Source organism: Athene noctua, chromosome 3 (genome assembly GCF_965140245.1).
Source record: "Athene noctua chromosome 3, bAthNoc1.hap1.1, whole genome shotgun sequence".
Lineage (NCBI taxonomy): Eukaryota > Metazoa > Chordata > Aves > Strigiformes > Strigidae > Athene > Athene noctua.
In genome coordinates this window covers 36037735-36057096 of record NC_134039.1, presented here as the reverse complement: position 1 = coordinate 36057096, position 19362 = coordinate 36037735, and the positions used below count along the sequence as shown (strand labels likewise).

At 42.0% G+C, this 19362-nt stretch overlaps 1 protein-coding gene across 1 annotated transcript; it reads left to right on the top strand.

Annotated features, from left to right (window-relative positions):
- Positions 1 to 4334: 4334 nt before the first annotated feature.
- On the top strand, positions 4335 to 17074 carry AMDHD1 (amidohydrolase domain containing 1). Its single transcript, XM_074901474.1, has 9 exons — positions 4335 to 4471; positions 6152 to 6258; positions 7247 to 7311; positions 7899 to 8176; positions 12118 to 12343; positions 13285 to 13409; positions 15789 to 15882; positions 16295 to 16455; positions 16909 to 17074. The coding sequence occupies exons 1-9, from the start codon at positions 4335 to 4337 to the stop codon at positions 17021 to 17023; spliced, it is 1308 nt and encodes a 435-aa protein (XP_074757575.1). The 3' UTR covers positions 17024 to 17074.
- The last annotated feature ends 2288 nt before the right edge of the window (positions 17075 to 19362 follow it).

The following is a 19362-nucleotide window of genomic DNA, read 5'->3' as shown; positions in this document are numbered from 1 at the left end:
AGGCTCCCCCATCAATAGGGGATTATGGACTTTGCCAAAAAAGTTATTAAGACAGAACCTGGGAACAGAGGGAGGATTTGGGAAGCTCGCCTGAGCAAATGCAATGTTTCCATGGTTTGAGATGCAAAGTTCTTCTGAATAGGAAAAAGAAAACGCAGAATTACTTCATTTCTACTTTTGCAAAACTGCAAAAAATATTCGTTAATCTGATAATCTGATGTAAAACTCAATCTGATATGAGGAGAGCCAAGAGTGCATAACAAATTTGCAATTTAGTCGGGGTGAGCTCCGCATTTCAAAGTCAGTTTTCATCCATGTGATGCAATTTCTGTTTGATCCTCAGGGTCTAATAACCTCTGCTGCTTTTGTAAACAGGGAAACAGCATTCAGTAAGATCCACTAGCAATTAACTTAAAACAAGCATAATGCCTTCTTTCAGGGCATTTCATTGTACTATGTGTATTATTGTAAAGGACTATTTAGCAGATGAAAAAAACTAACATAAATTTAAGGAAAATTTAGCCAATTTTGGACTAAGACTTATATCCAGCCTTCTGTATTTAATTACATGTTGTTTACAAGACTAAACATTCTAAAGTAACTGGCAGTGTATTTGAAAAGGTGATCCTTGAGGAATAAGCATATCATACACTCAGATAAAGCACCAGCAAGAGAGATGAAATCTCAACCAATTGCCAGACACTCAACTGACTTATTTTTTTTTTACTTATCTTTATTTTTACTATTTTTTTCCCTTTCTATTCTTTTTTTTTTTTTTTTGTGAAACGAGTTATTTTCCAACCCAAACTAGCAAACTCAAGGAAATTAAAATATCCAATGATAATAAAGTAAAATGAGCATAGGATATTATCCTCACGCTGTTTTAGGAACACACGAATTTTCAGCCGGCAAAGACCTGCCAGCTCTGTAAAGAACTGGCTTTCCATCTTCTATGGTAAAAGCAGTTCTTTTGATTTTTACCAACACCTATAAAATTTTGGAGAAAAATAAATTATCAGACACTATTAAAGATAGCACATTTTAAAATTATTTTCAAAAAACTTTCACTGGAACATTAAGGTTGTGATTTAAAGTCTCTAAGGAATTTAGGCAGGGTTCCTCTAGCACTCTACTGTCCTCAGAATCATCTAGGTTGGTAAAGACATTGAAGATCATCCAGTCCAACCATTAACCCAACATTAAGAGTTCTCAACTACACCAGATCCCTCAGCGCTATGTCAACCTGACTCTTAAACACCTCCAGGGATGGGGACTCCACCACTGCCCTGGGCAGCCATTCCAACACCCAACAGCCTGTTCTGGAAAGAAATGCTTCCTGATACCCAGTCTAAACCTGCCCTGGTGCAACTTGAGGCCATTCCCTCTTGTCCTATCGCTTGTTACTTGGTTAAAGAGACTCATCTCCAGCTCTCTGCACCCTCCTTTCAGGCAGCTGTAGAGGGCGATGAGGTCTCCCCTCAGCCTCCTCTTCTCCAGACTAAACACCCCCAGTTCCCTCAGCTGCTCCCCATACGACCTGTGCTCCAGACCCTGCACCAGCTTCGTTGCCCTTCTCTGGACACGCTCGAGTCATTCAATGTCCTTTTTGTAGTGAGGGGCCCAAAACTGAACACAGGAATCGAGGTGCGGCCTCACCAGTGCCGAGTACAGGGGTCAGATCCCTTCCCTGTCCCTGCTGGCCACGCTATTGCTGACACAAGCCAGGATGCCATTGGCCTTCTTGGCCACCTGGGCACACTGCTGGCTCCTGTTCAGCCGGCTGTCAATCAACACCCCCAGGTCCCTCTCTGACTGGCAGCTCTCCAGCCACTCCTCCCCAAGCCTGTAGCGCTGCTGGGGGTTGTTGTGGCCCAAGTGCAGCCCCCGGCATTTGGCCTTATTGGAACTCCTGCAGTTGGCCTCAGCCATCACTCCAGCCTGTTTACAGACTGTCCTCTGTTTACACCCAATGAACTCTGCCAACAATTTTAAAATACAGCCCAATGTTAGAATCTGTTCTTTTTGTATCAAACACAAGAATTTCCTTTGGATGCAACCTAGAAACTACTCCTGCATTTACCTTTCTGGGCAGCGTTCTTAAAAATACATCAGGCACAGCACGTCAGAAACCACTGACTTTGCAGTGAATTGACCTTTTGCTGCATAGACTGATATATTACAGAGAAAAATCTTCACCAGAAAAGAACTAGGGCATATACAAATACACAAGCGCAGTTTTAAGTTTTCTGCAAGCAGAATATGTCTGAGAATGAAATACACTCCTATCTTACTAAGCATAAAATCACCTAAGGATTTAGATCAGGATCTGGCCTTGGTTCTTGGAAAAACCTAGTGCACAGAACTGAATTTTATCCTTAAGAGTGTAACAACACACTTCTTTCAGGTGTAAAGTTTTACACAGAATTGATCTTTCCTTTTTTCCCCCTTTTACCACAACTAATGTTATGAGTGGCTGGAGTCTGAGACTGGATCACCAGAAACAGAGCTGCAGATGTCACCTTTGCTCTTTGAATTTCTCTCTGGAATTGCTGAAAGAGACAAAAGGCAAAAAATATGTAGATGGGAGAAACATATATATAAGAAGCATTCAGGCCAGTTTCTGTTTGACTTCCAGCCCTTGTTCACAGAACCAGCAGATGGCCAGGCATTCAACTAAACAGGGATGTGCAAATACAGGTGGGAATTTAATGTTCTCTGGTGGGCCTCTCAAGGGCAGAAAGAGCAGCTCATGGAACATATACTCTAAAATATTTGTGAATAAGAGAACAATGATTTTGCAGTACTTACCCTGCCTTAAGACTGCACTACAGTGAAGCTATTCATTCTAAACCTATTTTCCTGCCATCCCACTGCACAGGGAAGTGAGGTCTGTATGTGCGGGGGGGTGCTCCCTTCTGCTCCAGCTGAATCATCTTCTCCCCCGCTGCTTTTATCGGCAGCACCGATCTCTCGAGTGCCAGACTCCACTACAACGTGCGGCCTGTCATTCCTGACACACCAGTTCTCAACTGCTGCTTAAGCATCCCCCCTGCAGTGGAGTGTCCTGCCATTGCTATGATGCTGTTGCAAGGTTCCTCTTTGATTTCTGCTTTCAAACATACTGCAGTACTGCCAGTGAAAGCCAAAGGCGACAGCAGGAACTCCTGGAAGCACACCTAGTGAGAGTGTTTAGAAAGAAGATGAGATTGTCATGGTGTAGTATTGAGCAAGATAATACCCAATGCTATCGTGGTTTTACTCACTTTTCAGATTTGTTATTAAATGAAAAATACTGCATTTTAGCTGCATATCTTGACTCATTTGCAAACAAGACGAGCAAAAAACTAATTCTAAGAGCTAACATACCCATCTGTTTCTGCAGTACAGGAATATGTATATGCACATACAAACATTTTAAATTGATCCTCCTTTAAAAAAAAAAGGTGTTTAAAGAAGATTACCGCCACCAGATAGGTGTTTGAGGGACCACTTATTAAGAAAGACACTATTTTCCAGCTGGGAATTACTGGATCTCTATACACACTATGAATGTTTGAAGAGAGAAGAAAACTGAAAATCCATGTTGAAAGTATTTGTTCCCTGATTCTCTCATCCCTAATTCTGTAGGGGGCAGCAGCATCGCACAAACCTTTCAGTCTGCCTGGATAAATTAATATCTACTTGGATAAATGAATGTCTGCCTGAATATCTGGTGCAGTGAGAGGTGCTATGGTCCCTCAGGGGCTGGTGCTGGGATGCTGGCAAGGTGATGGGACACCGGGGAGGGGGTACATGGGCAGACAAATGCTCCCAATTCAGAATCTCCTGTTTTCTTGGCAAAAGGAAATCTCCAGGTGGTGCAGTGCGGACAGTGAGCTCTGGGAATCCCCAGCTGGCAAACCCTGTGCTTCAGAGCTTAGCATAAACCAGCACGACATATGGATGTTGTCACATCACCCCAGCCCACAGCAAGAACAGCATCTTTTGCCTATAGCTGGCTGCTGCCAAATTCACTTTTAAAGCCCTGTAGCTTTTTCAGCCCAAATTTCTGCCGAGTGCCGAATGTGGCACAGGTGAGGATGGTCACCACCATCCGCCTCACCCGTGTCCCAGAGGAATCATCCGGCCTGTTCCCCGCTTTGTTTCCCACCTCTGTGTCTTCGCCCCTCTTGGGGGTTGGTTGCAAAGACTACCGCGGCCAGGGCCAGGGCCAGGGCCAGGCCGGCGGGCAGGCAGCGGCCTCTCCCGCGCCGCCCCGGGGGACTTTGAGCCGAGCGGCGGCCGCCCTCGCCCGCCGCCGCCGCCGCCCACCATTTCCCGCGCTGCCCGCTGCCATGGCGGGCAGGCACCGGCTCCTGCTGGAGAACGCCCAGCAGCTGGTGCTGGTCTGCGGTCGGGGCGAGGAGTACCTGCTGCGGGAGGCCGCCGCCAGCCTGGCCCTGCTGCGGGGCGCCAGCCTGGTGGTGGGGCTGTGAGTGAGCGGCCGGGGCCGGGGCCGGGGCCGGGGCCGGGGGGGGTGTGGTGGTGGGATCGGGTCGCCGGAGCTGCCCCTGCCCCGACAGCTGGCCGCGGGCTGCCTCTGCCCGGCAGTTCCCTGCGCTCGGTGGAGGCGGCAGAACGGCGGCCACCTCCCTGAGTTGAAACGTGCCTTCCCAATTTTGATTATTTCAGTCCATATCCTGGTAACTTCTATTATCATCCAGTGTTACGCTTCCAGCCTTGTAAAGATAACTTCTAGCCTAGTGCTGATCATAACTGCTAGCCTCTTCTGCCTCTGCTTTGTTTCTAGGTGAACTGGCGTGAACTAATAGCAATCCTATGAATAATTGGTGTAATTCATTAAATTATAGTTAATTATTAACCTGTATAGTTACATCTCTCCCATTTCTGAATGCTCTGACTGCTATTTGCTCTGTCGTGGTTTAACTAAAAACAGCAACGAAGCCCCACACAGCCACTTGCTCCCTCCTCCCTGGTGGGGTGGGGGACAGCATCAGAAGGGTAAAAGTGAGAGAACTCTGGAGTTGAGACAGAGACAGTCTAATAGGGAAAGCAAAAACTGCGCGTTCAAGGAATTCATTCACCGCTTCCCATCGACAGGCAGGTGTTCAGCCACCTCCAGGAAAGCAGGGCTCCATCACACATGTTACTTGGGAAGACAAACGCTGTCACTCCAAACTTCACCCCCTTTCTTCTTCTTCCCCCAGCTTTATATTGCTGAGCATGATGTCATATGGTATGGAATATCCCTTTGGTCAGCTGGGGTCAGCTGTCCCAGCTGTGTCCCCTCCCAACTTCTTGTGTACCCCCAGCCTACTTGCTGGTGGGGTATGAGACGCAGAAAAGCCTTGACGCTGTGTAAGCACAGCTCAGCAGTGACAAAAACATCTCTCTATTTGCCAACACTGTTTTCAGCACAAGTCCAAAACATAGCCCCATACTAGCTACTGTGAAAAAAATTAACTCTATCCCAGCCAAAACCAGCACAGAATCATAAAAATTCAGCTGTGTGGTGTAGATACCTTCAGTCAGGTACCCAGGATGACTCCCAATTACTACTATTCCAGTGACTTGAAAAGAGCGGGAGAAAGACAAGGCTTAAAGGACAGAGATGCTGCGCATGCCCTGGGAGGGGCATGGTGGAGGTGAGGTGGAGCTTGATGCATGGCTGGAGGCAATCCCTCAAGTGCAGGATTCCCAGTACCATCCTCAAGCTCCACTGGGAGAAAATTGCTGTTGAACTGAAGGTCAGCCCCAAAGAGATGTATCCCTATGGCTTCCAAGGGCACAAGGGTATGATTTGAGGACAGTGATGATAGTTCGATTTCTGTGAGGGGAAGAGTGCCCTGCAGATACTTGCTGGAGGAATGCTGTATATTTGCTGATCCACAACAGAAAAATAATGCAGAAATCAGAACAAAAAGTAGAGGACAGAACAAGTGTTACGACAAACAACTTGAAATGCATGGCATTACCCCATCATTTTCTGTGCATCTATAAGATTAGCAAATGACCTCCTGTGTGCATCTTCAATCCTGCAGAAGGTCCCTAGCCCTGCTTTCAGAGAGTTGTTGCTCCAGGAGCTCTCTCAGTGAGCACTTGACTTTTCAACAGGCTCACGATTCCTTTGTTCGTTTTCTGTTGTTTGCAGAGATGGTTGTATCAAAGCTGTGGGCCAGGCAGATGTTATTCGCAATCAGTTTTCAGGAGCAACATTTGAAAGAATAATTGACTGCTCTGGGAAGTGTGTGTTACCAGGTAGGTGTGTTTTTTCATAATGATACAATGCCAAATGGTGGCAAGTGCTTAGAGACAAAGTACGTGTGTGTGAAATGTCCCTTCGTCCTCTTGCCTCTGTATTCAGTACTGGTTTGATAATACCTTGTGCTAGGGGCAGAGTACTGCAGCTTTTCCATCGGGAGTGCGGCAAGGAGAAAACTGTAGCACTCAGGATGGTTCTTTTGGGCTTCATGGTGGAGCTCTGTCTCCTTTTGTTTCGTCTGACATCTGCTCCTCCGTGTCATAGATCACAACTGTAACATAGCTGGCCTAGTGACTTTTCAGATTCACCTCTTTTCTGTGCCCTTCCTTCCCACCAGCCACGGAGCTCAGTCTTTCCATCCTGTCTGCAGCCAGTTGGAGGGAAAAGGGCAGTGCAAGACTTTAGTCACATACTCTGTAACTTTACCTGATAAAAATACTAAACGTGGACAAGTCTATTGTGTGTTAAACTTCGCAAGTGGTGTTAGCACACAAGCTGTTAGACCTCTGTTTCATTTGGGCATTCAATAGTGTTGGTTTCACAGCTTTTAAAAGAAGCTCCTGCTGGACTAAGTGTACTAAGTGGAGGAAGTGCTAGAGTAAGTGCTAACATGCTAAGCCCAGCCTGAGCACTGCTTTTTTTAAAGAACACAGACTTAGAGCCTAATGAACTCTTTCAAAGTTTGTAATTTATAATTTCTTCCACAGTTTAAAAACATCATCAAAACAATATGAAAAACTCAGCAACTGATGCATTTACAGAGAGACATTTTGGGTATGGTGTTACACCTAAAAAAATTGAAAGAAAATTAAGAGCCTTTGAAGAAAATCCTATTTTTTTTGATGGTTGGATTTTTTATTTTCTCTAACCAATAGAGACTTTATAGGGGAACTTCTGCTGTCCATTTAATTTGCTTGCATCTTCATAACCTTTTCTCTTACACAGTGAAATAACTCGAGTGTATGTTTACTTTGTTTTCTTTAGGCCTGGTAGATGCACATACACATCCAGTGTGGGCTGGTGATAGGGTTCATGAGTTTGCAATGAAGGTAACAGCATAAAATTACACAGCTGGATTTTTCTTCCTCTTTTTTTTTTATCCATAACTATTTCTGCTTTTCAGTGACTCTTATCTTTCATTTGTAGAAAAACATGTAATTTCCATCAGATAATCTGAGAGAAGAGGGATGATTTTTTGAGTACTGGTAGGATGAGAGAGGAGTGTAACTGCAGCCTTTTCAGCCAGCCTTGATATATTTTTGCATTAATTGAAGTAGTACAGGAGTGCCACCTTCTATTACCATGTAAATCTTGATTATTTTTTCTTCTTTTTTTCCATGCAAATGGATTTTTGAGCTAGAGATAGGTTTTTCCCTTGGGCTCAGGGGAAAGCAGATCTTCAGAATAATTCTCTTTATGTCGCTTCTTACATAATTTATTCATTTAAGTGGAGGGGAGAGAAGGGGGGGAGAGAGGAAGAACTAGGGGGGATTTTTATCCCTGTCCTTTTCTCTCTCACTGCAAAGAGACCTCAAGGCACTTTCCCGAATCCCTTGGATAGAAAATGCACATTTAATATCTAATTGGGGGGGGGTGGGTGGGTGGGTTGGTTTTTGTTTTCTTTTTTTTTCCCAAGCTGGCAGGTGCATCCTATATGGAGATCCACCAGGCTGGGGGAGGAATACATTTTACTGTGGAACACACTCGGAATGCCACAGAAGAAGAGCTGTTCAATACTTTCAAACACCGACTTGAACGCATGCGCAGTGCAGGATCTACTTTGGTTGAGTGCAAGAGTGGATATGGCTTAAACTTAGAAACAGAGCTTAAAATGCTCAGGGTGATCGAACGTGCTAAGCAATCCATGGATATTGGCATTTCTTCAACATACTGTGGAGCTCATTCTGTGCCAAAGTAATGTGAATTGATTTTTCTTGCTCTGTTAAGTATTACTGCTTTGCATTGAAAATTGGCTGTTATTTTCAGAAAGGTTTCTTCTGCTTACCCCTCCTAAAATATAACATAGTTGAAACAATAGCCAGTATTTACAGAGGGCTCTTCTAAATTTTTATTTGAAGGAAGACAGGGAAACATTAGCTAGTGGCTACTAAATGCCAACATGACTTTAGCACAAAATGTCTGCCTCCAGCTGATGCTCACACTGAACATAATGCAGATTACAGGGTTTCTGTAAAGAAAGTTGTTCTGCTTGGGTTAGCTGATACCCTTCAAGCGTAGTCTCTGCCACGAGCTTTTATTTTGACCAGCTAACAGAAAAAAAAAAAGCTGTATTTAATCCTTATATACTTCAGTAAACAAAGCTTAATTGTGCTTCCATGCAGAGAAGAATTGCATACATCTTATAGGTATGAGTAGAAGATTAAAGTAAACATGCTTAATCACAAGTATTTTGATGGCTCAAGCCAGCCTTTCTCACTTCAACATTTCTTTCCCTATGATGAAAATAACATCTTCAAGTTACTAGATTTCATTGTATGAAAGAATTAATGAGGAGTTTTAGCTAGGTGGGTGTATGTGTATGTGAAACATATAATTTGACAGACTAAGCAGTAGGCTGCTGCAAAACAAGGCTTGTAAGATGGAGGCAGGCCTAGCATCACAGAGATACTGTGGCAGTCTTTAAGATCAGGTGTTAATTTTTTTAAACAAAGCATACTCCAAAAAAAATCTACCTCTTCCAGCATTCAAGAAAACATGGCCTGAATACATTTATTTGCAATCTAATTATGCTGTATTTGGAGCAGGTTGGGAAATTATCTTTTGTTAATATAATTATTCAAAAGGAATCCTGTATCATCTTCAGTAACTGGAAGATGGTTAAAAATAAAGTAACTAAAATTTGCTGAAAACACCAAATATTTATTTCAAGACATTCTACTAAAGTTTGGATGACTTAATGGTAAAATATAATTGAAGTTTTATGCCAAACTATATATATATTTCTTAGCCCTTCCTTTCTTCTTCCCCTAAAAAAACCTTGGGAGAATTTCAGTCAAAATCCTCGTAAGTAGTCTTTCCCACCAAAATATTTCAAGCATTTCTGTGAACTAATGAAATAAATTCCAGTGTTTTTACAAATATATCAAATCTTACGTGTTAGAAAGACAGGTATGCCATCTCACTCTGCACAGTTCTGTCCCCACTGACGCACATCAAGCGTAACAAAATATAGGTAGTGAGTATATTGTATTTTATGTAAGGAGAAAAGGTACTTATCTGTATTTTCCAGTTTGGGTCTTCTTAAACCCTGTTCTCTTTTCATTCAAATGTTCATGTCTAGAATATCTTGCATTAATTTTCTGCTACCCTTCAAACCTAGTAACTGCCTCAGGTTTTTATTTTGACTGGGAAGAATTCTGCAGTTCTTCCCTGATTCGTGGCCTGATGTTCAGAGCTGTGGTCCTCAGCCTTTGGCTGGCTCCTGAACATCTGGGACAGTAATGTGCTGAGGGAAGCATCCTGCTCTGTTGAGCTTCAGTTTTAAACTCTGAATTTCCTGCAGTTTCAGTAACAGTAGAGGATTGCAAAGGGAATATGTTGCCTGCAGGCTTGGGGCTGGGAATTGCTCTTTCATTTATGCAAATAAGATGATGATCTTGTGGATTCTAGAAGCTGTTAAACAGATATCTTCTAAGTCACTTAAGCTCATGCCAGTTTTCTTTCATCATTGTATTCCATAAAACTGCCCTGTAGTTCAGTTATGCATAATTCATACAAACAAAAGAGTAAGATTGATTTAACTGTTTTTATTTAAATCTTCTTGATTTATGTAGATCTTAAAATATAATGCCCTTTTTTGTTGTAGGTACTTCATGCCAACTCTTGATGAGATTGCCATTAAAAGTCTAATAACCTGATGATTTTGGAACGATCATAGTCATGCAAGTCTGTTACTGCTGATCTGCTAACACTGAATCAATTTAAAATAATTCTATTTAGTGTGAAACAAAAGAGCAGTGTTACACTTGCTCATGGAAAATGCTGCTTAGACACCTGTGGAGCTGCTGCTTAGGAGCTTTGTTAAATTCTTGCTAAGCCACTTGCTTGCTTGCTTCTTACACTTGGCTTAATTTAATTTAATATATAAATATGGCCTCTTAGATCAGAAGCGTCACCAGAAAGTTCATTTAATTGATAAAAGTGTCAACTCTTTCATGTTGCCAAGTCTTGCAGTATGTGTCATGTCTTGTAAAGGTTCAGTATGTGGAATCTTAACAGGAGCCTACCTCCAGATTTGCCAGCACCATTTTTTCTTTTTTTTTCCCACTTGGAAATTAGCTTTGGGCAGATGTTGAGAACTTGCTGCATGTATCTGTGATCTCTAGGTATATGGTCATTCAGTCTGATTTTCTGCTTCTAAAAGGCACCGTTGACACATGATTCAAACTGACCCTGCTCTGTAGCAGGGGTTGGATCAGATGAGCTCCAGAGGTCCTTACAAACACAGTTATTCTGTGGGACTGTGATACAGTGTATTGGTAATAGACAGTACTTCCTGAAGTATGTGCCAGATGGTGCAGGCTACTTTAGCCTGAGCCATCCTAGAGAAAAATAAGGCTGCTCTGTTTATAGTGATCCTTGTTTCTGTCTATTGCTTTTAAAAAATGTTTCCAACCTCAGAACTTCCAGACTTGGGGTATCTACAGTTCTTTAGGAAATGAACCTAAAAAGCTCACAGCAGGGAGGCAAAGAAATAACTGATCTGTCATCCCTCTAGTCATCATTTGGAATCAAATTCATGATTTTGGGGATGTCTGATTGTAATTTTGGGGGTTTTTTGATTGGCAAAGCTTCACTGGGCCCTTTTCATCTTTAGGAAGACATTTTCAAAGTAATTTCCTGTACGGAAGTCTCTCGCATTAAAACAACAGCAGTTTTGCGTTCTAGGGCATTATGTCCCCAAAAAAGTGAAACAAGACTTATGTTTCCCTCTGTTTTGCCTTGGCTCTGGTCCTAATCTTTCAGACCAAATTCCTCCAATGGCTGCTGAGTAAAAGAAGAAAAGGGAGAAGGCTTGGCATGATAAAAGCCTGAGCAACTCCAATGACTGTTTCAGTGAGAGGTGAACAAAAGAAGGGCCACAAGCCAGGTTTTGCTCTGCTTTTTAACTGCACAACCTCGTTTACAAATCCAAGCAGAATTTGGCTTCTTGAATTTCCTGCCTCTGTAAACCCCCCAACTCGCCCCCATGTGGCACTCATGCCGGGCTGTGCATGCCTTACAGTGCCTGAAAAGACGATTGAGATGTCACATTTAGCTGCAGTAGGTCACTTATCTTTAGATCTTAAAATTGCAAAATACTAACTCAACTGCATATTTTTGGATTGTTCTCTCTTTCAGAGGCATTTGCTGATCTCTCCTGGGCTATCTTTGTGTAATAGGGGGTTCATAAATGGTTCTGACTTTGTCAAATTGAACCTGGGGAGGCCCCTCTGATTTAGAAACAGTTATCTAGCTATCAGTCTGAATGATATAAAAGGAGGAGAGGCAAATTTAAAATAATGATTTGTGCTGCACGTCCCCTTTGAGCTTTGATATTTGCATAAAAATATTGCATGAATACCATTTAACATATTTAAATAATCATTTACATATTTTAAATAGTTATGTTTTAGGATAGAGTATAAGGAGGTCAGAGATTATGAATAAAAAAGCAGAAGAATTAGTTTTCAAATATCAAGTATCTTGGTTAGCATCTGAGATCTGAAGGTTTTTGGAGTGATTCCTATTTGCATCATTTTGTAAATAATCTAGTAATTGCATGCATGATCTGAATGTTTGCCAGACTTCAAGGATGTTATTCTTATGTCTCCATAACATTTTCTTTTCATTAGAGGGAAAACTGCTACTGAAGCCGCAGATGACATTATCAATAACCATCTCCCTAAACTGAAAGAACTCAAACTAAGTGGTGAAATACATGTTAACAATATAGATGTGTTCTGTGAGAAGGGAGTCTTTGATCTAGAGTCTACTAGGAGAATTCTTCAAGCTGGAAAAAATATAGGGTTACAGCTTAACTTCCATGGTGATGAACTCCATCCGATGAAATCTGCTGAGGTATGTCTGTCTTAACATTCAGTTAAGCCGTTTCTGCTCTTGCAAGAGCTAAATCTTTGAAAGGATTGCAGTTTTGAAAACCAAGGTTTTCTTTTCTAAGACTTTATAAAATAGACCATTCATAGACATCTATCAGATGATAGAAAGTGCAGCCCTTATGCAGCACATGGGAGGAAGCCTTGACCTCTGAGACTAGCAAGCACTGCCTAATCAAACATTGACTTTGCTTATCTTCCCCATGGGATACAGATGGGGAAGGTGGGTATCTGTGAACCCAAGAATGGCGAAAATATGGTTTCTATGCAAATTGAAAAATCTTTTTTCCTTAAATGTCCTGTTAGCAGCAACAAGTTAGATGTGCAGTGAGCGCACTCAGATGGGTTAGTCAAGAATAGGCTCCCGAATATCTTGATAAAGAAAGTCAGTCTGAGACCATGTTTCACCGTCATGTTAACATTACTTCCTTCCTATGAGGTCTGCTCAAGTTATTCTCTGTTGTATTTGAAAAAAACAAAAACAAAACAAAAACAAAAACTCGATTGATCATAAAAGCCTTTTTGGTGCTTCACCATTGAAGGCAGCACTTGCACTACTAGTTCTGCAACCAGTGTCAGTTTTGTCAACAATTTTCTGCTGTTTACTTTGTAAATGGGATTTGATGATGGTTTTATCCATAGCTCTCCCATAGCTTGCATGCTAATCTGTTAAAAACACCACTGAAGGTATGCTTCCATTCAGTGGATGGTTAATACCTTTTTGTGATCAACTTTTTCTGCAGTAATTTAGCAAATATTTTGTCTCTGTATTCCATTTGTTCTTTCAAGCGTTCTTTTAGTACATTTTACATTAATAGTGAATTGTCTCCTCCAGTCATTTGAAAACAACATTGCTTTACTGAACTAATTGAGAATGGTGAGTAGTTTTCTTGAAAATTTGTTTAGCTTGGAGCTGAGCTAGGAGCTCGGGCTGTCAGCCACCTGGAAGAAGTTAGTGATGAAGGTATCACAGCGATGGCAAGAGCTAAGTGCGCCGCTGTCCTCTTACCAACAACTGCCTACATGCTGAGGTAAGGCTACCTGATTGGAGGAAAACTTTAATAACAGCGAAAATTTTTAGTTTTAGGGTGTTTTAGTGTAAAAGCGTAAGCTTGTATCTATGCCTTAAAGATCAGGCTGGATCAGTGAAGACACAAAGACAAAGAGCTGAATGAGCCTCCTTATGTCTTGTTTCTAGTGGAAATCCTCAAAAATGAGGCGATACCCTAGTTCTGGCAAGTCTCACAGTAGATCTGGAGTGTTTCAGTCAACACTGGAATTTAACCCTTATGACAGGCTAAGGTAATTATCAGGCATTCTTTAAGAAGAAAACTGGTTTGCTTTAATCCATTTAGACTTTGAAAACTGAGTTGGCGTCTTTTCAGGCAAATTATATCTAAATGTATGTATTTACTCACTTGCAGAAGGTTTTACTGGGTAATGAATCCTTTGGTTATCAAAAGAGCTGAAAGATTGTGGGTAGCATTTTTTAAATCTCGTCTGATTTTACCCAGGCAACACTGAGCAGAATTGCCTTAAGAATGCTATTTTCCATATGCAGATATTAGAGATAAGTATAGATGGCTCACCTGCTTACACCTAATGCCAAAAATAAGCCAACTAGATGATGAGGACCATGACCCAATAATACTTTCCCCCCTGAAAAGAGAAGATCCTTGAGCTGATTTTGGTTTATTTTCAACAGCCAACTTTCCTGTGCATTGAGGCTTGTGCCACTGCCACTTGTCTTCGCTTCTATGTCTGTGCTTGTGTTTCTGTTTGTGGTTAGCTGTTCGTGACCTGCACCAGTGCTTTTCAACCACTGACTGATTGCAATTACTTGCACTGCCAAAATACAGATCTCAGGGAGGATGTGTGGTCCTGCAAACTGATCCCAGGCAGGGAGGTAGAGGAGACAACAGAGACGCAGGCACCTGTGGAAAAGGCTGCGGCTGTATCTCACGTCTTACTCCAGAGACTCCATGCAGTGCAGAGTTTATAAGCTTAGGATAAGCCTAAGGTGGGGATAAGAACAAGCTGTAGGAAATGAGGCCTCATTTCTTGCAGTGTCCAGTGCACTATTTACTGAACACAGGCCTCCCAGTCTAATACACTCTAAAAATGATGAAGACATGGGTGAGATAAATGTTAAAAGAGTATTAGAGGGCTGAAAGCTGTACAGTGTATGAGAAGAAGATGCTGTGAGGTGATGTGGTACATCCTTTGCTGGCCTCCCTCAACTCTTTCAGCATCACTTACAAGAGCTCAGAATTCAGGAGGTTTTGCGCCTATACTGTCCCCTGGTTTTAAGAAAAGCAGCAGTGGCCAGGGATTCACCTGATGACTAGAGGCGGGCTGGAGAGTGCAGCCAGCAAGTTGCTTAATGGTAAGCATACTCTCATTTGAGTCCTTGCTAACTGTTGCCTGCAGTACTCCTTAGGAGTCTGGCAGCAGAGCATGGCAGGGGATGCAGAGGCTTGAAGGACACATGAGGATGCAGAACAGCTCTTCAGACAAATCTTTTTAAACACAGTTAACTCCTGGAGCATCGTGTTGTGCATGAACAGGTAGTAGTTTTCTCATAAATCTGTGAAGAGGCTTCTATAGGGAGAGGATTGTCTTATACCAAATGTAAGCACTTCATTGAGATCTTGTTTATTCTTTTCTGTTAACTGCAGTGCTTTTAATACTACTTTTTGAGCAGCAGTTGCTCTAATGTTTCATTTTTATTACACTGGTTTATTTTCAGACACGATGTTTGGTGCTATTGGCTTTACAGCAGTTATGGCTAAAACTTTTTAAGAGAGTGTTATTTCCTAGTGTCTACCCTTGCAAGCACCTACCCAGATTAATCCAGTGTCTGAAAAATTTTGAAATGGCTATTCCAGATACTGAAGTTATTGAAGATATCTTTTGCATTAAGACTAAGTAAGAAAATCCTCTAATGCATACAAATTAAATTCACAGTCTCAACTTACTATTTCAAATTGCCAACAGAATCAGGAAAGGACTATTGCATTGCTTGTGCTACTGCTCATATGTGGGAGCCTGTCTCTGAAGATATAAGGATGGGAAAATTACTTTTTTTGAGAACTGAATATTTTCACCTTGTAAATCCTTAAGTGGCTAAGGTGTGAATAAATACCAAAATTTCAGTGGCCTGAAGCCTGATGGTTGATACTGGCTGCTGCCACATGCTGTTACTTCAGAAGCAGTGGATCACACTTCCCGTCAATGCTGTCCATAGGTGATACGTAGGGAGCCAAGAGGAGAGTTTGGGCTTTCATCTCCAGAAGGATTACTCTAACTGAATGCATGAACGTATCCAAACCGAGTGATGACTTCTGCTCCTATAAATCTTCATATATTAACTAAGTGAATTGTACTGACAAGTGTCTTCTTCCCACCAGACTGAAGCAACCTCAAGCTAGAAAAATGTTAGACGAAGGAGTTATAGTTGCTCTTGGCAGTGACTTTAATCCTAATGCATACTGTTTTTCAATGGTAAGCTATTCCTAATACTTATGACACCATAAAATTATGAAATCTCTTGCTAGTATAACTAGTATAACTTGTGTATAGATCTTGCACACTTGAAACAGTCTTCATAGCCACAAAGAGAGCTGTATGCCCTGCTCAGAAAACTGCTCATGCTTATTTATGTGTTGGTAGTTTTTGCCAGGAATTCTTGAAACCAGAACGGGTTTTATTCTTCATATGCACTGAGAGGCTTATAAAAAATGCTCTCAAAGTTCCTGATTTTAGAGTTCTCATTTTGGAGTTGGGAAGATTTACATTATGCAGGACAACTCCTTCTGTTGCACAAGGAGGGAGGAGAGTGCTTAGGGATTTGAGGCATGAACAGCTTTATTTGTGTTACTGGTAACTCCCATTTTCCACTTAACTTGCCTGCTAGCCTATGGTGATGCATCTGGCCTGTGTAAACATGAAGATGTCAATGAATGAAGCACTAGCAGCTGCCACCATTAATGCGGCTTATGTGCTGGGAAAATCAGACACACATGGCTCCATAGAGACTGGCAAGCAAGGGGATCTTGTTATCATAAATTCATCGAGGTTTGTTCTTCCATTATTGTTTGAAATGTGATTTAACATAAGGGGCTTTGTTTTTCACCATGTTTGGATAGTGGAGAGGTTAGTGAATTTCTTGTGCTTCAAAAGTTATTTTGATCTGAATAAAGGGACATTGCTATCATTTTAGACCAGCTTTCATGCTCCGTAATCACTCCAGTGGAAAATAAAGCCTCAGAATTTTGGGGCCAATATTAAAAATAATCCATCCCTATTTACAAATTATCTAAGGATAATACCTGTTTATGTTGTGAAAGGAATTCTCTACTGATTTGTACATTAACTCACTGTATTCATGGAACAAGAGATCAACATGTAGACATGGAATATTGTTCGCCCATGGTTCAAGCGAATCTTTTATAATTGCCAGATATAGGAGGTACGTGACCTGCTTTTATGCAGGTCTGGCTATTCTTAAACATCTTGTTGTCTTTTTAGGTGGGAGCACTTGATTTACCAGTTTGGGGGACATGAAGCACTGATCAACTACATTATAGTTAAAGGAAAAGTCGTCTATGAAAATGAGAGGTGTGAGACAATGAGCAGTTACTGAGAGAAGACAATAATTTAGGAAGCTACTATAATCAAATTAGCATGGAGTATTTCAGAGCAACAGACAAATCAATTTTGTATTTAGTGGTAAATTGTTTGGTGCTCACCTTACCAGCCCTCTTATTCAAATAAACTTTACCAAGCATTACCCATTTGGTGCATCTTCATGTCCATTCTCCTCTCCACTGCATGAAAATATTTTCTGATTGTATCCTTTTGAAATAAGACAGTTTCCAAAAATGGTTTCCTATACCATTTTAATCTATAAAATTATTATATTTGAAAATAACCCAAACAAACCACGAGTGAATGAAGAAGTTTGTATCCAGATAAGATTTATTGGGAGGACTGATGTTAAATAACCTGTGGTGGAGGGCTGGGGTTCAGGTGTGCACATTCGGAATGGCTCTTCATGGTGCTGGGAGGCCACAGCATCCCGAGGCAATGTTCATAGCTCCCGGGTCTGCTCAGTCTTGAACTCAGCAGATACCAGGAACCCAGTCATGGTGGGAAGCACAGTACCTTACCTCTCCAAAATAACAAGTCTCCTGGTTTCTGTAGCCTTGAAACTCAGTGAGAGTGAGCAGCTGGGAGCCCAGCAAGGTGCTGCTTATCAGCTGATCTGCAACATCTCCCTTGCTGAGGATCTCGCAGCTCCTTCAGGGCTGTAGGGGCACCAAAAGAAGGAGGAGAGGAGAATGCAACCAGGTACAGCACCCACTGGGCTGCTAAAAGTAGGAGTGCACTGTAAGTTAGAGGTTGAATCTGGCCTACTGTTGGAAATCAGTGATGCCAAAATCTTACAGTTTACTCTTAGAGGCAGTTAGCTCAGTGAGGTCTGGTGAGTACAGCCAACTTCTCAAAATTTCAATTACTTTGACATTTAAAAGATCACATGCAGTGCTGTACAGATGTTCTAAAAAAAGACCTTATTTCATTTATTCTAGGCTGAATCTGAAATAACATATGTTTGTTTATGGAAGTTTGAATGTGCTTCTGATGAGAAGTTGAGTGTGAGTATGACAACTCCTACTCAGAGCAAATGTCACAACTTAAGATCCTGGGTTTGTTTAAAGTTTTTTTTTTCTTTCAGCTACTGTCTTTTTCTGGGGATTGTACCATTATTTGGGGATGTGGTATGTAGAAAAAAGGAGGACACAGTTCTGGAGAGTTCAGGCTGTTGTAGTGTTGTTTAAGCAGGGGGTCTAGGGTAGGGAGGGTGTCTGGATACACACCAATGGGGGCTTTTCTCCAACTTTTCAAATGGATGGTGGCTGCAGAAACAAAAGGGCTTAACTTTCTGAAGTTGAAGTCAAAACCACAGCTGACAAGCATGAAGAACTTAGCATAAAAATAATTATTGATATAAGCAGGTGACATAACCTGTGGTGTGCTTTAGTGAACCAGACCCCTGAGGAAGGACAACAGTCTCATTCTGATTAACAGATACTTGGAAGCCATCATCACAAACACACATGAGCTTTATTATGACCTGATCTCCCTGAGCCTTAGGCACATGTGTTAACATCCAAAGTATGTAAACCACCCCATAGAGTATCTTTGTTCATGCTTTATTTGAGCCAGGCTAGCCAAGTAAATCAGTTTTTAAAAGAATTTAATGGCATTCCTGCCACTAGACGCATTTTTCTGTGAGCAGCTGTTGTACCAGATGTGGGTGTGGACCTTTGTTTTTATAGAGCTTGGAAGAACATCTGAAGTATGTGATCACACAGTCCATTCTGCCCAAGATAGCCTTCATAAATAAAATTTATGCAGGCAGTTGGGGAAAGCTGTCAGGGTACAAGTGCAGGCATTTCTGAAATGCAGCGTGTGGCCAGAGCAGTGCCTCTCGGCTTTGCACAGGCATGATGCAAAGCTGAGACCGCCGTGCTGCAGCATGTGCTGGTGGTCCCTTGCTCCCAGGCAGCCAGAAGCAGATGTGAGTGGGAAGGAACACCCAGCGCCTCCTCTCTGAAGTGCCTGAGGCATTTGGGGGCCCACGATTGCATTGGGAAAACAAATATTCTCTTGCTGGACAGGAATAGGCATTCGTGGCCTGAAACTACTGACGTGAGGCGATTCTGCTCTTACGCACACCTTAGCTCTGACAAGAACCTCAAACCACATGCTTGCCCAATCAGCTTGGCTGAATCCAGTATCCATTTAGGAGTATGCCCCAGGGCTGTGACTAGTGGCAGGTTTGCAGTTAAGAGAATGTGGTTATACTTTTGTGGCACGGTTGGCTTAAGTGGTTCCTGACAGCCAGCTATGTGGTCCTACCATTGTGCAGTTTTCAGCACTGTTAGGTGCAGCAGCTGGGGAAGGCACACCCCACTGAAA